Source organism: Phodopus roborovskii, unplaced genomic scaffold (genome assembly GCF_943737965.1).
Source record: "Phodopus roborovskii unplaced genomic scaffold, PHOROB, whole genome shotgun sequence".
NCBI classification, from domain to species: Eukaryota; Metazoa; Chordata; class Mammalia; order Rodentia; family Cricetidae; genus Phodopus; species Phodopus roborovskii.
In genome coordinates, this window is record NW_026126514.1 from 7,310,906 (window position 1) to 7,327,887 (window position 16,982).

The 16,982-nt window shown below is 38.3% G+C and overlaps 1 protein-coding gene across 1 annotated transcript in view; it reads right to left on the reverse strand.

Moving 5' to 3' along the window:
- Slc25a21 (solute carrier family 25 member 21) overlaps positions 1-14,369 on the reverse strand; it is a 466,934-nt gene extending 452,565 nt beyond the window's left edge. The window contains exon 1 of the mRNA XM_051195877.1: positions 14,247-14,369. Coding sequence (XP_051051834.1) covers positions 14,247-14,316 — 70 coding nt within the window. The 5' untranslated portion in view covers positions 14,317-14,369. The remainder of the gene's footprint in view (positions 1-14,246) is intronic.
- Positions 14,370-16,982: the final 2,613 nt, after the last annotated feature.

Below are 16,982 nucleotides of genomic sequence, written 5' to 3' on the forward strand. Positions count from 1 at the left end.
AAAAAAAAGACAATGTCACTGGGAAAAGGAGAGCCATCCAAGTACAGCTTGATTAACACTGCTAGGGTTAGAGAAGACGGGGAACCTATAAATTAAGGAATTGCCATTTTCAAAGTCGTTTTCACCCCGGGGGTTACAGGAATAATTCACTTAAAGAAAGGCAAGGTCTTCATTCATCATCGATGGAGAAAATGCATTCAGAATAATGTTAGCTAATTTTAACACCTCAAAAGGTATTATAGATTATAAAAATAATAAAATATGTACAAAAACAAATTCCCTTCCTTCGTAAAACAAAGTGGTCGTGGGAGAGGGACCCTAAATATTTAATAGAGTAACTATGACAATATGAATTAAGGACTTTACCCCACAAGTACATTTAACCATCATGTATTGATTTAAAGTAAAATTTAAAGAGAGCCTACTCTTGTTGACCTACTATGGGACTTAGAAGTCTCCAGAAGCAACATAATGACTCCAATGGAGAAATAAAAAGAGCTCTTTGTCTGATGAAAAAAGAATTAATGCTAATGAGATCCAAATTTGACAAGGAAACAAATTTTGAATTCAGCAAAATAAGGCTAAACTTTTAGACACTAAACAGAAAAATACATTTTATATAGAAAATTCAGAATTATGGCTTGCATATACGTACATATTCATATAAACCTCTCATTTGTAAAAATTTAAAGAAAAATGTTACAAGACACCTAGATACTTGTGGTTAATGTACAGTCCTAAACACTTTACACGTGTCCATTCTAGGGTCCTGCCAGCAACCATATGAAATAGGCTGCATTGTGTCTCTGTTTAATGGATAAAGTACTGAAGTGATAAGTTGTGTACTCCAAGTACATAGCTACTGCAGTTACTGCAGTAGAGCCTCAGAATCCCTAGGCCATATCACTGTCTTTCCACCAGGCTCCTTGAAAAGGAAAGTTCACTATAGCATAGATTCTTCTCAATGCAGTACCTTATTTCCTCTGTGTGGCTCTCAACTAGACTTGTTCCATTGCTTAGTCCCTATAATAGTCTCAAAAATTGTCAATTATGTCATTTTTAGGAAAACTATATAACTCTAAAGCAAGGATAAGTTAATAATGATTAAGTGGATGTTTTCTGTAGAGAAGACAATTCATGGGAGCAAGGGATTGGAAGCAGCCTATATGGCCATCAATAGTCAAACACATAATGAAATGGGTAGTACATATTCACAATGGAATTTTATTCAGCTGTAAAGAAAAATTACGAAATTTGCAGGAAACCAGACAAATGGATCTAGAAAGTATTAAATTAAGAGAAAATAACCCACAACCAAAAAAAGCAAATACTGCCTGTTCTCTCTTCCATGGGGATCCTGTTTCCAAATGTATGTGTGTGGGATGGGGAGTTGTATAACCAGACAGAGACACAAGAGGGAAAAAGATGTGCTGAAATAGTAGTGTGGGGTAAAAGAACAGCTCACATAGAAGTGAAAAGAAGCTACTTGAAACTGGAGGGAGTAAAGGGAGGTGGGGGTGTGGCCAATGAGCAAGAGAGATCAGTAAAATACATTCATTGTGAAAAAATGCAATGAAACATAATAATTTGCTTGCTAATTAAAAGCAAATATTAAAATGAAGTTGAAAGCCATAGGCAAGTACTTTGTGACAAGAGCACCAGCACGTAGTCACACAACTACAGTGACTAAAGAGTCACTTTATGTCTAGGCATAACTGGGAGAATTGCTAAAAGTTTAAATTTATGAAGCCCTCTGAAAGCGAGGTCCCATTCATGCAGTCCTTTTTGCTCCTAGCTTCTGGCACCTTCCTGTGTCACTGCCAAAAAGCCTCTGGATAATGCCAGCTATGAACAAATCTATCTCATTGACCCCACATTAGACCTTATGAAACTCCCCTGGAAGCTATGTTTAGAAGGACCAAAAAAAAAAAAAAAAAAAAAAAAAAAAAAAAAAAAGTCTGCATTTAGGGTTAGGAATCCTAAATGCTACAGGTCTTCAAAAATAGACAAATTAACACAGCATGTTCTAGACATAACAGCATCCTGATATCAAACTACTCACCTAGAACAACACATTCCTGTAAGGATTTCTATGTATTTGAGACACTATAACACACACGCACACACACCTATAACATGCACGTGCTTGTACACACAGGCACACACATCTATGTTCCTCTTACAAAGAGTTAATTGTGAATCTCTTCAAAGAATCATCTTTTAGTTTCACTGGTTATTTGTATTGCTTTTTGTCATCATTTCATTGATTTCTGCCCTGGTCTTTATTATTTCTTTATATCTACTGATTCAGGTTTTCCTTTGTTGTTCTGGAGCTTACCACAGAGCTCTAGCTGGTCTGGAACTTACTATGTAGACCAGACTGGCCTTGAACTCACAGAGATCTTCCTGTGCTAGGATTAACAGCATGTGCCACAAAACCTGGCCTTCCTAATGATCTCTAAAGACACAACCTTCCCATAAAACAGTTCTACCGAGCCAGGCACAAGCCTTTATTCCCAGCTACTCCACACAGAGGAGAACTGCTTGGGCTCAGTGTAACCAAGATACAGGAGACACCTCTTTAAAAAGTCTGCTTCATAAAGAAAGAAATGCAATAAAAAAAGAAAGAAAGAAAATCACGAAGCAGTCTCTTCTACTTTTTTTACATTAAGCATTTTCAGCATTTATCATCATGGCAACTGCCCTAAAATTCCTTAAAAAAATGAAAAAGTTTAGCTTTATAATCGTTAAACTAAAAAGCATTTTTTGAAGCCATAAGAAAGTTGCACTGCCATCATGTGGCTAAAAGTGTGTTTACAGAAACCAACCTTCAATATTTCTTACTAACAAACCAACTCTACAACCCAGTATGGATCCATCTAATTTTTTGTATTTTAAATTTATATTTAAGGACAATACATTATTCACATGTCTCTCCAATTTCTTATGTTAAATGCCACTACATTAACACAAAAAACAACATTCTCAACAAATGACACAGATACAAAAATAAAACAGCTTATGTACTTGGTACTCCTGCTCTTGGTAACAGAAGTTTATAATTTACTATTACCAAAATACACAAGGCAACTATGATAATCCTGGAGAACCAACCATACTACAGAGTCCATCAGTTTCTTTAAGGAATGCATAACATCCTAAAAACAACAAATATTATATTTATTCAAATTTATCAAAAATTTTTGTTTGATCCAGAACTCTAAATCCCAAAGAAAACTGCCATAAAAATAAATATTATGGCAAATAGGAATAGTTTCTTCCATCTCTCTATTTCTACATCTAATCTATTTTTCCATATATAGCTGAAAATCAAAGATAAAAGTTTTAATTTTAAAGTATAGTCCTCTGTACTTTTCCACTATAGAATCTTCTAGATTTGCATAAGGCATCTAAAGAAATCTATTTCAAATGTTTTGTAATAGGGTCTAATTGGAAGTAAGGCAGGTCTAGATCTAAGTCTACCTAAACTTTCTTCTTCCTTTAGCAATTCCTCTAAGTTATAGGAAGACAGCGCCATCTATAGTTCTGCTTAAGTAGAGAAGGCTTAGTTTACTTTCTGATGGGGATGCCATTGTGATACACTGCCCTAACAGAAAGCTCTGAAGTAACTGTCCACCCTCAGATCTCTGGAGATAATGTTAACTTATAACAAAGTGCTTCAGTATTTCTCTACAAATTTTTTTCAAAATAACAATAATAGCAGCAACTAAAAAGAAACAGTGCTCAACAGTTTTCTACAATTGTTCTATATTTTGTGGTCTATAAATATTAGCAACTGATATATTAGCATGCTGAAGGGCATCTTTCCTATCCCTAATGCATTAATTTTATAGAACTTCATGTAGGCATAATTTCACTGTAAATGTCTTCTAACTCTTTCAAAACGCACAGAAAAAGAAGACACGTATTCATCTTACAATACTGCAGTTTTAATATGCACCGAGCTAAATCTACTCTTGCATCTAATCCAAACGGGGTACTCATTCAGAAGAAAAGGTTGAAGATACATCCATTTCAAAAAATTTAAAATTCCTGTAATTTCATAGATAAGCTCCCTTGTGTTCCAGGGTGATGCTCTTGCATCATCGAGTCTCTTACTTGGTTGGATATGGGTTCTATATGGTAACTAAGGCTGTGATATTCTTAACCAAGCATATGTAAAAGATGACAGAAAAGAAATGACTATGTTGAGATCTGTGCTGTGCAAGAAAGAGAATCTTACGCTTGAGCTAGGTCTGATATCTAAAGTCCTGTCAAGACAAGACAATGGTCTACTGCACCACCCCCAGGGCTCTGTTTGGTCATCAATACTGAACTTTGCAAAGCAGCTCTAGATTCTTAGCCCAATGATCAAAAAGGCAATTCTATACATAGGACTTCTTATATTGCTTTCCAATCTGAACTATAAATAATGTAGAATAGTGGCTGAGAACACAAGTTTTGACAATGAAAATAAAACTAAGAGACAGGGAGGGAGAGAGAATGAAGAACTTATTTCCATGCTTTGTCACTTACCTTGAACAAGCAACTTAATTTCTCTGAGATTTACTTTCCTCATTTTTAAGAAATCACAAATTAATAAAGGTGACTTAAGCAAAGTGAAATACTTAAACACAGTAAAAAGTAAATGTTATCAGCACTCAAGATGATAAGATTTGTCTTATCAGTTCTTATTGATCAGTTCTTATCAATCTTGTCATGCTTATTGGCTATGATAACTACAAAATATGTACCCAACCTAAATAAACATGCAAGAAAATCTGTTTATGATTTCTTTCATTGTCAAAAATAATGTATATGACTGAAATAAAAATATCAATAAGTGCAGCTATACAACAAAAAGTAAATAGCATTTGAAGATCTGGTAATTTCAAAATATGCTCCAGACTGTCTTTGAAGATCACTGCAGCCCAACTGAATATCAATTCCATGTTATTTCTACTGTGTTCATTAGGAATGTGGCTGCAAAATTACAGCATGAATGTGAGTGGTTTATCAGCCCCCAAACCTAGCTGAGAGTTCTAAACAGATGTTAGCCTCTGTGAAAGGAAGATACATTTTTCTTTAAGGTTGTGGCCTTAAAGAAAATATATTCATGGCCAGTTACCATGAGTATATGGGCAACACAAATTGCATTCAGTGGGTTATTCTTCCAAAGAAGACAGGATGGGGGCTGGAGAGATGCCTCAGTGCTTAAGAGCATTGGCTACACTTCCAGAGGTCCTGAGTTCAATTCCCAGCGATCATATGGTGGCTTACAATCATCTGTAATGAGATCCGGTGCCCTCTTCTGGCCTGCATAGACATGTAGGCAGAACACTGTACACATAATAAGTAAATCTTTCAAATAAAAAGACAGGAGATGAGAATGAGTAGGAAGCGGAGGGTGAACTGAGAAGAGTCACTGGGAGAAGAAATAGCAGGGTATTCAAAATACATTGTATGCATGCATGAAGTTCTCAAAGAACTAATAGTATACTTTTAAAAAATAAATGTCTCTCTTCAGGGAACAAAGAAGTTGCAAAGACAGACCTAAGAGTAACTGCAAATAGTTAAAAGTCAGCCTAAAGGCAGATGGCCTTTGTCGGGGAGATAACAGACAAGCCTACGAATAGTCATCAAAGGAGACAGTGAAGGACTGAAAAGCTGGTTGTAATAGCAAAAACTGATTCTCTGGAGACCAAGCCCACAGAACTGCTGCAAACTCAAGGCCTGGTGCATGGTGAGAACCAGACAGCTCTAGTCACAGATTGAGAGGCCAAAGAATGAACAAACATGAAGAAGGCTGTAAATGAGCCACAAGAAGAAAAATTATAAAATATGTGAAATCCTATCACTATGAGATACAGTTGAGAATGAATAATAGCAGGTAAATTTTTCAGCAAAAATAGATATACAAATTATAGTAAGCTGAAAATCAAATGAGAAAACTTTCAGAGAGGTTGAGAATGGGAGGAAAAAAGACCACAAAACCACAGATTGAGATGTGAGATATGAACTTGAGAAACAGAATATAGGGGAAGTTATGAGTCTATCTGCATCCCTATACAAGGTGTGCCCAGGGACTTGAGGTGGCTCAGTGGGTAAAGTGCTGAACAAACATGAGGACCTGAATTTGGGTCCCCAGAATCCATGAAAAAAAAAACTGGGTGCAGTAGGCACTTTTCTGTAACCTCAGCACACTGGGAAGGGGACTGAGGGCAGGAGCGATAGAGGAAAACACCGGTGTCAAACTCAGGCCTCCACACTCATGAAGGGGTGATTGTACCCCCATACCTGTGCACATACAACACACACATATGTGCATATATACATATACATGAGGGGTACTTAAGCTAATCCTTGGTGTCTGTGAATGTGACCTTATTTGAAAATACAGCCTTTGTGTGGATAAATCTTCTCAGATTAAAATGAGGGTTATACAGGGGTAGAATGGAATTTATAAGAACTCTGGGAAACCTGGACAGAAACATACACAGTAGTAGGAAGAGAATGTCATGTAGGAAGAGACACAAACACTGTGCTAACATATCTACAACTAAAAAATACCAAAGGTTGCTGCAATCTAAGAGGGGCATACAAATCCTCTTTAGATGCTGCCTTGAAAACCTGGAGTTCAGAATTGTGGTATTTATTTTAAAAGGATAGACTTCTGTAACATTTTTGGCACCACTAGCAAGTTAATATAAGCCTCTAGATAACAACCAAAATACCTTATCTTAAAACAATATTTAAGCTGAGTGTAGTGGCACATACCTTGAATCCAAGCACTGGGGAGGCAGAGGCAGGAGGATCTGTATGAGTTCAAGGCTAGCCTGGTCTACAGATAGAATTCTAGGACAGGCTCCAAAGCTAAACAGAGAAGCCCTGCCTCGAAGAGCAAAAACAAAACAAACAAAAAATATAGTTAAAAAGCACAGAAATCATGATCAGATCAAGATTTAATGATAATTAACAATACAATTTAAATATTCTAATTACTTGAAAAATAACAATTTTCCAGTCTAGATATAGTACCAATGTAAGAATGAAAGCAAAGATATAAGAAAAATTAATTTAAAGGCTAGAGATAGAGTTCAGTAGTAGAGTGCTGGCCTAACATGTCATTCAAGGACAACTACTACAAAGAAAAAAAAAATCATTCTAAATCTAGAAATTTAGAAATATATAAAATTCCTTAGGAGTTTTATAATCCCATTCTTTCATTCACTCATTTATTCATTTCATTTGCATTTTAAAGAGACATCATTACCTAAACCGTGAAGATAGCTGATATCGGGCCTGCCAATGGCTCAGTGGCTGAAGGGCAAGCCTGATGACCTGGGTTTGATCCTTTGAACTCACATAATAGAGAATACTGACTATTGCAAACTGTCATCTGACTTCTACATGATGCCATGGCACATATAGCCACACATATTTATATATACATAATAAACAAACTAAAATGTAATAAATATGAAGGATACACGGCAACGATTTGTAACACCTCCTTTCAGTTTGGAATCCTGAAATATTAAGTTGCTATCATGAACCACTCATCAAAATGTGACAGAGATTCTAGACCCCAAGATACTTTTTACACCACTTAGTAAATAGTTGATTCCAAGTACTATAGCAGGCATCAATTTTAAAGATTATCAATGTTCTATTCATTAGCCTCTGTTATTTACTCCCTAATACATGTCACAAATATTTCCAGCCTCTACTGTGTTACCTCTGAAACAGAATTTTTAAAACCCTGAGTTACTGTAACCACATTCGTGAAAGGACAAGGAAGGGCTGGTTTAGTAGCCTGTTTCTAAAACATTGGGGAAAGTTGTTTTATGTCAACTGAATAATGTACCACATAGCAGCAAAACTTTTAAAACATCACTCACAAGAATAAAACAAAAATTTTTTGAGATGTAGTTATGCAATTCCTGTTTTGTTCTTTAATTCATATTCTTGAAGATGAGATTTTGCTTAAAGAAAGACTTAATGAACACACACCCTTTAAAGGTATTTTATAATTAATTTGAGCAATAGAGTTGCTTCCTCCTCTGTGGATAAAATACAGAGGAATTTTTTTCCTCCCTAATTATCCAGATAATGGGTTCCAGTCCCCCTTTGATGTGCCACAAGGGCTCACCTGTTTCACTACAACCTGCTATTTATTATCAGACAATTACAGTTCCTCAAATCCTGAATTTCCAAAGGTGTCATTTATCCAAATCATATGTGAGCCCCCTTACACTCATTCTGAGAAAGAAATTTCCTTGATCAAAAATTTAACCTTGGTTACCCCCTGGTGCTATTGGCCTTTTTATTACCTCCTACAAATTAAAATCCAGAAGACTTCTAGTGTATGTACCATTAATGCATCACCTAAATATATTTAAACCATTATGACAAGATGAAAAGGGAGAAAATATTACAAAAACAAAGCATTTAAGGTCTGGAAAATTCCAATTTTTTTAAATGAAGTTTTAAAATTATTTTATATCTTTTAAACATTTTGGTTGAAAGTCTTGTATGCTCTTCCTTTTAGAATAAGAAGTAATTTTATATGTTCTTGGAATTAATCTCTTAGAAGCCTGTCCATGAATCCCAGGTTTCCCCTCCCCAGAAGGGTCTGACACTTCACTCTCATTTGCTGGAATGATGTTACAATTCTCAAAGTACTTGAACTGCACTTAAAAAAAAAACAAGGAAAGGAAATCTTTATTCCTCCAGAATAACTTGATCAAATAGTTAATTTCAATCGATGCATTCATGCATTCATGAGCATATACCACCACACACAGCACACGAGTATACATAACTGCAAACAAAAATAAATTTTTATTTTGAAGAGGAGGAGGAGGGCTGTCTGAAGTGAACCAGTGGTCCTGGCTAGATCCAAGTAGGAGTGATCCATGTGAATGACAGTGACCCTCTGAGAACCTGGTGACATGAAAATGGGGTTTTGAAGCTAAAGATTCCAGTAAGCATGCGGAATTTGACCACTGAGGTAGTCATAGGTAGCTCTGTAAGCAACAGGAAAAGAATAAGGAGGAGAAGGAAGAGGAGGAGGAGTAATAAAGCAGTGCTTCGTTGTGTATGGATCACTTGTTCCTTTGTCCAGAGCCCCCTTTTCTGTCCAAAATCTCCCCAGCTATATGTGGAAGCTCTGGATAGATTGGCATTAAAATAGCTAGATTTTATTTTGGATAAAAGTGAAACTTGCTCCCTCTAGATATGCATAGTGTTATTTACTGAACACATTCAAATAACTGTATTTGTAAATAGAAGAATTTTAAGAAATGTAAACTACTAGTAGCTATAGAGAGTAAGAGAGAGCACACACCATTGCTCTGGCTTCTGAAAAATGTCTAGTAATGAGAATAACATTCTCTCAGTCCTTCCTCTATCCCTAATTTCCCATAAAAAAAATGTTAGCATGTTTGTACAACCAGAGGCATGTTACTTATTCTCTATGTCCTTCTTCTGGGAATAAGAATTACGACATTGTCTGCCTTGTGGAGCTGTGAGAAGATGGACGGTATTAATCCTGTGATGCTTAGAACTCACTAGCATTGAACACTCAGTAGGCATTAGTCTAGAACTGACTAGATAGAACACATGCTGACTAATGTGTACTAACTTGACATAGGCTACAGTCATCAGAGAGGAGGGAACCCCAATTGAGAAAAGGCCCCAATTAGATTAAACTTAGGCAAACCTGTAGATCATTTTCTTAATTAGTTATTGATGGGAGATGGCCCAGCCAATTGTGGGTGGTGCCATCCCTGGATTGGTGGTTCTATATGAAAGCAGGCTGAGCAAGCCTTGGGAGCAAGCCAGTAAGCAGCATTCCTCCATGGCTGTGCACCAACTAACTCTTGCCTCCAGGTTCTCTGCTCTGTTTGAGTTCCTGACCTGACTTCCTTCAGTGACAGACTGAGGGCACATTTTAAGGGCTACAGAATTCATTCTCTTCCCACGTCCCTGCCTGCTCTGATGCACAATGAAAGTCAAAAACATTTTACTCACCACTGTCTGCCATAAGACTCCAGCCCTCCCACTCTGTGGAGTACTTCTGTTCAAAGACCTAACACAGTACTTTGAAAGCCAATAAATAACCTGAAGTCTACCTAAATGTAGATTCTGGTCTAGTATACTTGGGAAAAGCCTCAAGTCTAACAATTTAAACTAACTTCCAGATGTCACTATATTTCTTATTCGCTTATTGTTTGCTTTTAAGAGTCTCACTGTATAGACCATGCTAGCCTGTAACTCAACAGCATGGCCTGCCTCTGCTCCCACATGTTGGGATTAAAGGTGAGTGCCACCACACCAAGATGACATCATATTTCTTACTGTTCATCCATAGGCAACACTTTGAGTAACAAGGATGATTTCTTACCCTCCTCTTTATCCATTCTGCAATGTTCTCAACATTGACTTCTGGGGCTCACGTGCCTGAACTATTATTTGATGCTAAGAACATAGACATAAAAGAATAGTTTGAATGAAAGCAAAGGGTTGGCAGGAAAGACACAAAATGAAATAGAGTATGTGATAAAAAAGTGAAGGCTGAGAATGCCTCCAGGGCACCAAGGGTAGGCTAACCCACTGGAAGAGGGACTAACTAGCTGGGACTGTGTTTGTGTCCCATGGAGGGAAACTAGTCCGGAGATCTTCTAAGAAGAGTTAGGGTTGGAAAGCTAGAAATGAGATGTTAGGAAGTAGAAGTAAGGCCATATAGTTAGTGCCATGAGAGAGAATTTTGTGTGGACACAATTTAGGAGTTCCCTGTATGACATCTGACAGGCTCTGGAAGCCCAAAGATTCTGAGATTTAGATAGAAAACTCTACCATAAGTTAAGGAGAGGGATCATGTGCATAGGACAGAAAGCTTGAGAACACAGATTATTCCATACGAACTTAGTACATGGGCTAGAAAGATAAATTTAAGAGTACTTCCTGCTCTTACACAGAACCACTGTTCAGTTCTAACACCTGTGTAGTGCAGCTTACCTGTAACTCCAGATCCAGAGAATCAAATACCTTCTTCTGGCTTCTGTGGGCACACATTTGTGCATACATGCACACACACACACGCGCGCGCGTGTGCGCGCGCACACACACACACACACACACACACACACACACAAACTAAAACTAAAATTAATTTTTAAAAAAAATCCAGTGCATATTGACTTGCTTGAGCACAACTTTTATCACAAGACAAAGTTACTACTGGTGGCAACATCTAGATATATACTACAAGATCTAGCTATAACTGTAAGCCCTAAACTAGCCTTTAGGTGCATGCTAATAAATTGCTAACCATCAATACCTTTAGTCTTTAAATACAAATATCACACAAGCCATGTAATAAAAGAGAGAGAGATTGTAAAATACACATATTATCCCTTTCATGCTGTGTATCTAGGTTTCTAGCTTTCCTCTGAAATTCCCCAGGCCACATGTACCACCATCCAATGGGAATAGGCTATAGCTAATTGATAGAGGTGGGTTCCTATCAACATTGGGTAATTTTGAATCTATCACCTTTTTGAACTAAAAATAACCCCTGCCCCTGCTCCAGGAAGATGATTCGAGAGCATGAATACTTGGAAGCTGTTGAACACCAAACTCTGACCAGAGGAATGAAAAATTCAAAATAGCAGTTAACTGTGAGAAACAAAATTTCTCCAGGCCCCCTGGACATATCTGTTAGGGTGGCACTTAACATTTCCACAGCCTTATACATCTCCACAAAGAGCAGTTGCCATAGCACACCAGTCTACTTGGCAGAATGCTGAGATTTCTCCTTGTCAAAAGGAAGATAAGGGCTAGAGAAATAATTCAGTGGTGCAGATCTTCCAGAGGACCAGAATTCGATTCCCACTTGGGGGCTCACAACCACCTATAACTCAAGTTCCAGGAGGTCTATCACCCCTTGTGGCCTCCTTGGGGATGAGACACACACATGGTACCCAGATGTGTATGAAGGCCAAGATATACACACATTAAAGGGAGCTAGGGGAGATAAGCTTCCCATCTGGTGAGCTGTTGAAAGACAGTTTTTTCCTTCTCTGGTGCAAAGATGCTAGATATACTTTCTTATCCATCATCTTAGTTTCAATTGGTGACAGTTTTCAATTGTATGAAAAGTCTATAAAATGTTTTGGCTGTTGTTTACAAGGAAACCTTCAACAGCAGAAGCCAGACACACATAGTCTATCATGTGACCTCCATTGTTCAGTCTTATCTGGAGCACTAATTACAACAAGAACTAAGATCATAATGGTTTCCCTTTGTTGTCTGTTTGACTAGCAAACTATCTGAATCCATTTGGGCTTGCCTAGTTTTTACAAGTAACTACATTGGGAAGCATGGCAAACCATAACACTCACTTTGGACATAGTGGTACTAGTGTTAGTCACTATGCTCCTATCTTGAGGATGTTGGACCAGCTGGCATAGATGAGATGAAGAAATGTCACATCCTGCAATTTCCTGAGTGTACCAGTTTCTCCAAGGAATGATCTTGAATGCCATGACACACTTGTGTCTTCCCAATAAACTTCTCCAGTTTTACTTTTCTTTAAAGAACATTCTTTTAGAATATATTTTTGACCTTTGAAACCAGAGACAGATGTCAGAATCAGAGATTCAAATGTACCTTATTTTTATAAAATGTCTGCCTCTCTTGTATGATTTTTTTTAAATTTGTGGCCCTTGCTCTAGTTCATGTAATAGGATCAGCCTGTATCATTACAGTTTCAATAAATAAAAAGAAAATCAATATGCTTTAAAATGCCAAAGAAGAAAATATGACTTTCAAGATGATGAAAGTATTAATTATCCTTCTTACTTAACAAGAATGCTACAATATAAACTATATGAATCAACCAACATTTTTAAATTCATTGTATAAATGACATTTATTCATATTAACTGATTAATTCCCATTTACATTAATAAGGATATATGATGGCATCAACACATCTTTGCCAAATGCTTATCCAAATAGATTCAGCATAAATAGGATTAGAGTCTGATCTACTTTTTAGCATTAAGTTTAACTGTGCCTGATACATACTGTGATTATACAAGCCAACAGAAATACCTGCAAGTCACTGGGCATAGCTTATGATGCTAGTCAACTTCACTTTCCCTCTCGTCTAGCTCAGTGTTCTTTGCTCAGGATCTCAGAGTGGGAATCAAGCATATAATATACATACATTCATATATATGAAACAAATACCCCATTTTCCTAATTATATCAGCTTAAGAAAGTATGCAGATTCTAAGTGACATATCTAGATGTATATGGTACCCTTGAGATGCAGCCAGTTCATGACATATAAGTAGTCATAATTTGACTATAAAAAAAGTTCAAATGTACTTGAAAATAAATGTTACTAGTCAAAATATGTATTGGATATCATCTAGCCAATATTATTTACCATTCTTACCACAATAAAATTTATTAAAAGAACTACCCTTATAAAATTGTTATGACCTAATTTAACCGTGGTAATTAAATTATATATTTACAATTAAAATGCATCATGGTATATGAGACCAAATTTTCAACCAACTTATTTTAAAATATCTTCAAAAATGTGTGCACATAACTTAATGGTGAACAACTTCCTCCAGCTGCATTTGACAGTAATTATTCCCAGGACAGGTTTTAACAGATCTTTTTGTAAGGCCTCTCTCCCCTCATAGCTCTCCACAAATTAATGTGAGTCGAAGGTGTTTATGTTAGCGTGTGGGATTAATTTTCATATAACTATTTATGGCATGCATAGATCCCCAAGCAGCACAGTAGACAGTAAGATTCCCTGTGAAGAGCGGCAAGATTTATGTTAAGATCCTCTCTAGCTTGGCGCTTGGAAGGAAATTGCTAAGAAACTTAAGACCGAACTGGACCCGTTTCAAGTAAAACAGCTGATAAAAGAAAGAAGAAAAAGGAGGGGAGTGCTATACTTCCTCAGAGTCCCAGTAAGTTTCAGGGACTGGCCACAGAGAAAAGCAGGAACCTGAGAGCAGAGCAGCTAGTGGGGACTGCGCCCCAAAGAAGACTGGGCCTCCACCAGCGGCCGCTCGCCTCCTCTGCTCTTTGCCACCTGAGTGGAAGGTGTAGGGGACACACACAAAACTTCGTTGGAAGGCCAGTCTTAGGGACGTTGTAGGGGGGTGCGGTGGGGGAGCCGCCAGCGCGCGGGAAGCCGGCAGCCTTACCTGCAGACCCTCCGGCCACGACCTGCCGGGAAGCCTCGCGCAGTAAACTGACGTTGGAGGCCGACGACATCTTCGCGGCTGGAGGACCGGGTGGCCCAGTTACCGGAGCGAGCTCCACTGAAGCGGCTGCCGCTGGAGACAGGGCCCGGTCGGTCGTCGGGCTGGACTCGTCGCTGTGCCGCCGTGGTCCAGCTAAAGAAGGCGGTTTGAGCACAGGCTGGCCGCGAAGTTGCCTGAGGGGGTCCGAACCTGCCCGCTGCTGCCTGAAGCAGCCCTTTCCGAGGCGCTGGAGGGGGACGCTGGCAACGGGGGGGAGGGAGGGGTCGGGGGGGGTGTTGAGTAGAGTTGGCCAAGAGCAGGAGCCCAGGCTTGAGCTCCTAGATAGGGGCTCGCCAGTTTGCCTATCAAGACCTCCTGCGGAGTTTGTTTAGCTGGACGTGCGACCTGAGATAAGGACGGTGAAGCTGCTGCAGCAGCAGCGGGGCGACCCTTGCCCTCCTGGCAGGCTAGAAGCAGTACACAGTTGCAAAGAAGGGCTAGTGAATAAATTCCTCCAAGTTAAGTTACTCAGTAATTGAAGGCTACAGCAACTAAATCAGCAAATTCTGATGTAAGATGTGCTATCATAGCTGAGCAGTGGTGGCATATGTCTTTAGTCCCAGCACTAAAGGCAGAGGCAGATGGAACTCAGTGAGTTCGAGTCCAGCCTGCTACAAAGAGAAACCCTGTCTCCAAAAACAAAAACCAAAGAAGGGAGGAAGGAAGGAAGGGAGGAAGGAAGGAAGGAAGGGAGGGAGGAAGGAAGGAAGGAAGGAAGTCAGAAATTAAGAAAGCAAAGCGCTATCATAGTAACTTTGCCAAGAGAGTGGTTTTGGAAATTTATCCCATGCCTAAACAGAGTTTTCCTTACTGACATTCATATAAAGGCCTTGCTATTCAAGTGTTCTATAGCCAGTTCACAGGTTCACCAGGCCTAACTAAAAGCACAATATGGCAGTTGGGCAGAAAACTGGGTTCTTTGGGATTAGGGCCTAGAAACGTGTGTTTTAAGTACTTCTCTGTAGTTATAAACATTAAGGCAGGCCTGAAAAAGGGACCTAGTTATTTCTTTTTACAAAATGGGTAGTTACTCATACTAGCCCTTTGGAATAACTGGAAAAGTGAAACCACCAGTTAATACCTACCACAAGTTGCCAACCACAGGATTATGATATTTTAGAATGCTATGCTCACCACACCCATGACAGGCAGGAGATGATAAGAACTGGAAGATTATGGAAACCCTGTTATTATTTCTAAAAGATAGTGCTTAATACTAAATATATGTATTTGTGTCAAATAAATAGCCATTGTTCAATGTCAAAAACTTGGACATGTGCAATTTAATATAATACACTGTCAAGTCAATATACAAAGTATTTTTTGGACTTTATTTTCATTTCTTGGAGCAGGGGTGGGGGTGGGAAGGGTGGATGATGAGCAACCTGCCTGAGTCCATTTTGAAGGCAGGAGCCATTATGTTGTAAGTTTCTATTTAGGGAAAGAGCTGAGTTGCTCTGTTTCCTGGAACCTGACCTTCCCCAACCCAAGACCTTGACTTGTTTTTTAGAATACCCTTACCCTCCATGAGTCTCTGAGCCTCCCTAATCACATGGTAGTTTTGTTTTTCTGCATTTTGTTATTACCCCATTGTCTCTCTCCTATAAAACTACTTGTGACTTTGCTCCCTAAAAGGTGCCCAAGAAATGGATTCCAGGATGCTCTCTTTAAGCCAACTGACTTAGTAGGCAGTTGTTGACCAGCTCTTGAATACACCCCAATTTAAAAAAAAAAAAAAATCAAGCTTTCTTCAGATTTGGCTCAAATTGTGATTGTGGTCTTATTCTCGACATTGGGATTAACAAAGGTCCAATTAGTAAAGCACTTGTCATTCATTGCAAGCCTGAGTACCCAAGTCCTGATGCCCAACACGCATAAGAGGGATATGGTTCTGTAATCCTAACTGGGGAGGCAGAGACAAGTAGATCCCTGGAGCTGTACAGTTAGTGAGTCTGGTCAAACTGGTGAGTTTTAGGTTCAGTTCAAGATCCTGTCTCAAAAAGATAAAATGGAAAACAATTGATACCTAATAGTAACCTCTTCCCACCACACACTCCTATTACACATACACTCACAGGCTGAATGCCTGTGCTACCTGAATAAAAAACATATGTAGTGTGAGAAATTGGGTAAATTTGCTGATAAGTTTCACAAAATAACCAGCTTCTCATTTTGAAAATAGTCCATTTTGAAAATGTTCACCAATACCAAATGGTCAGCCCTGAAAACATACACGCATACACACTAGTAGCTATACTGACATTTTACTAGCATGTAGCAACTATTAATAAAAAAGGGACATGAGTTTAAAAAAAAAGAAAAGAAAGAGCAACAAATAGTATAAGGGAGAGCTTGGAAGGAGGAAAAGGAAGGGGAATATAATGTAATTATACCAAAATCTCAAATATAAAAGAACTAATAAAAAGTCCTAAGGGCAAAAGTGAAAATACCGTTCTCTCCCCCACCTTTCCCTCCCTCTCTCTTCCCCCACCCTTCTTCTTTCACTGGCTAACAAAGGGTTTTGAGAACTACCCTTTTACTAATTAAATATGGGATCTTATATACTATAATTCACTCAACAAATATTGAGAATCTATTACATTTCAGACATAGGTTCAGAATTCCAGAACTTATAAA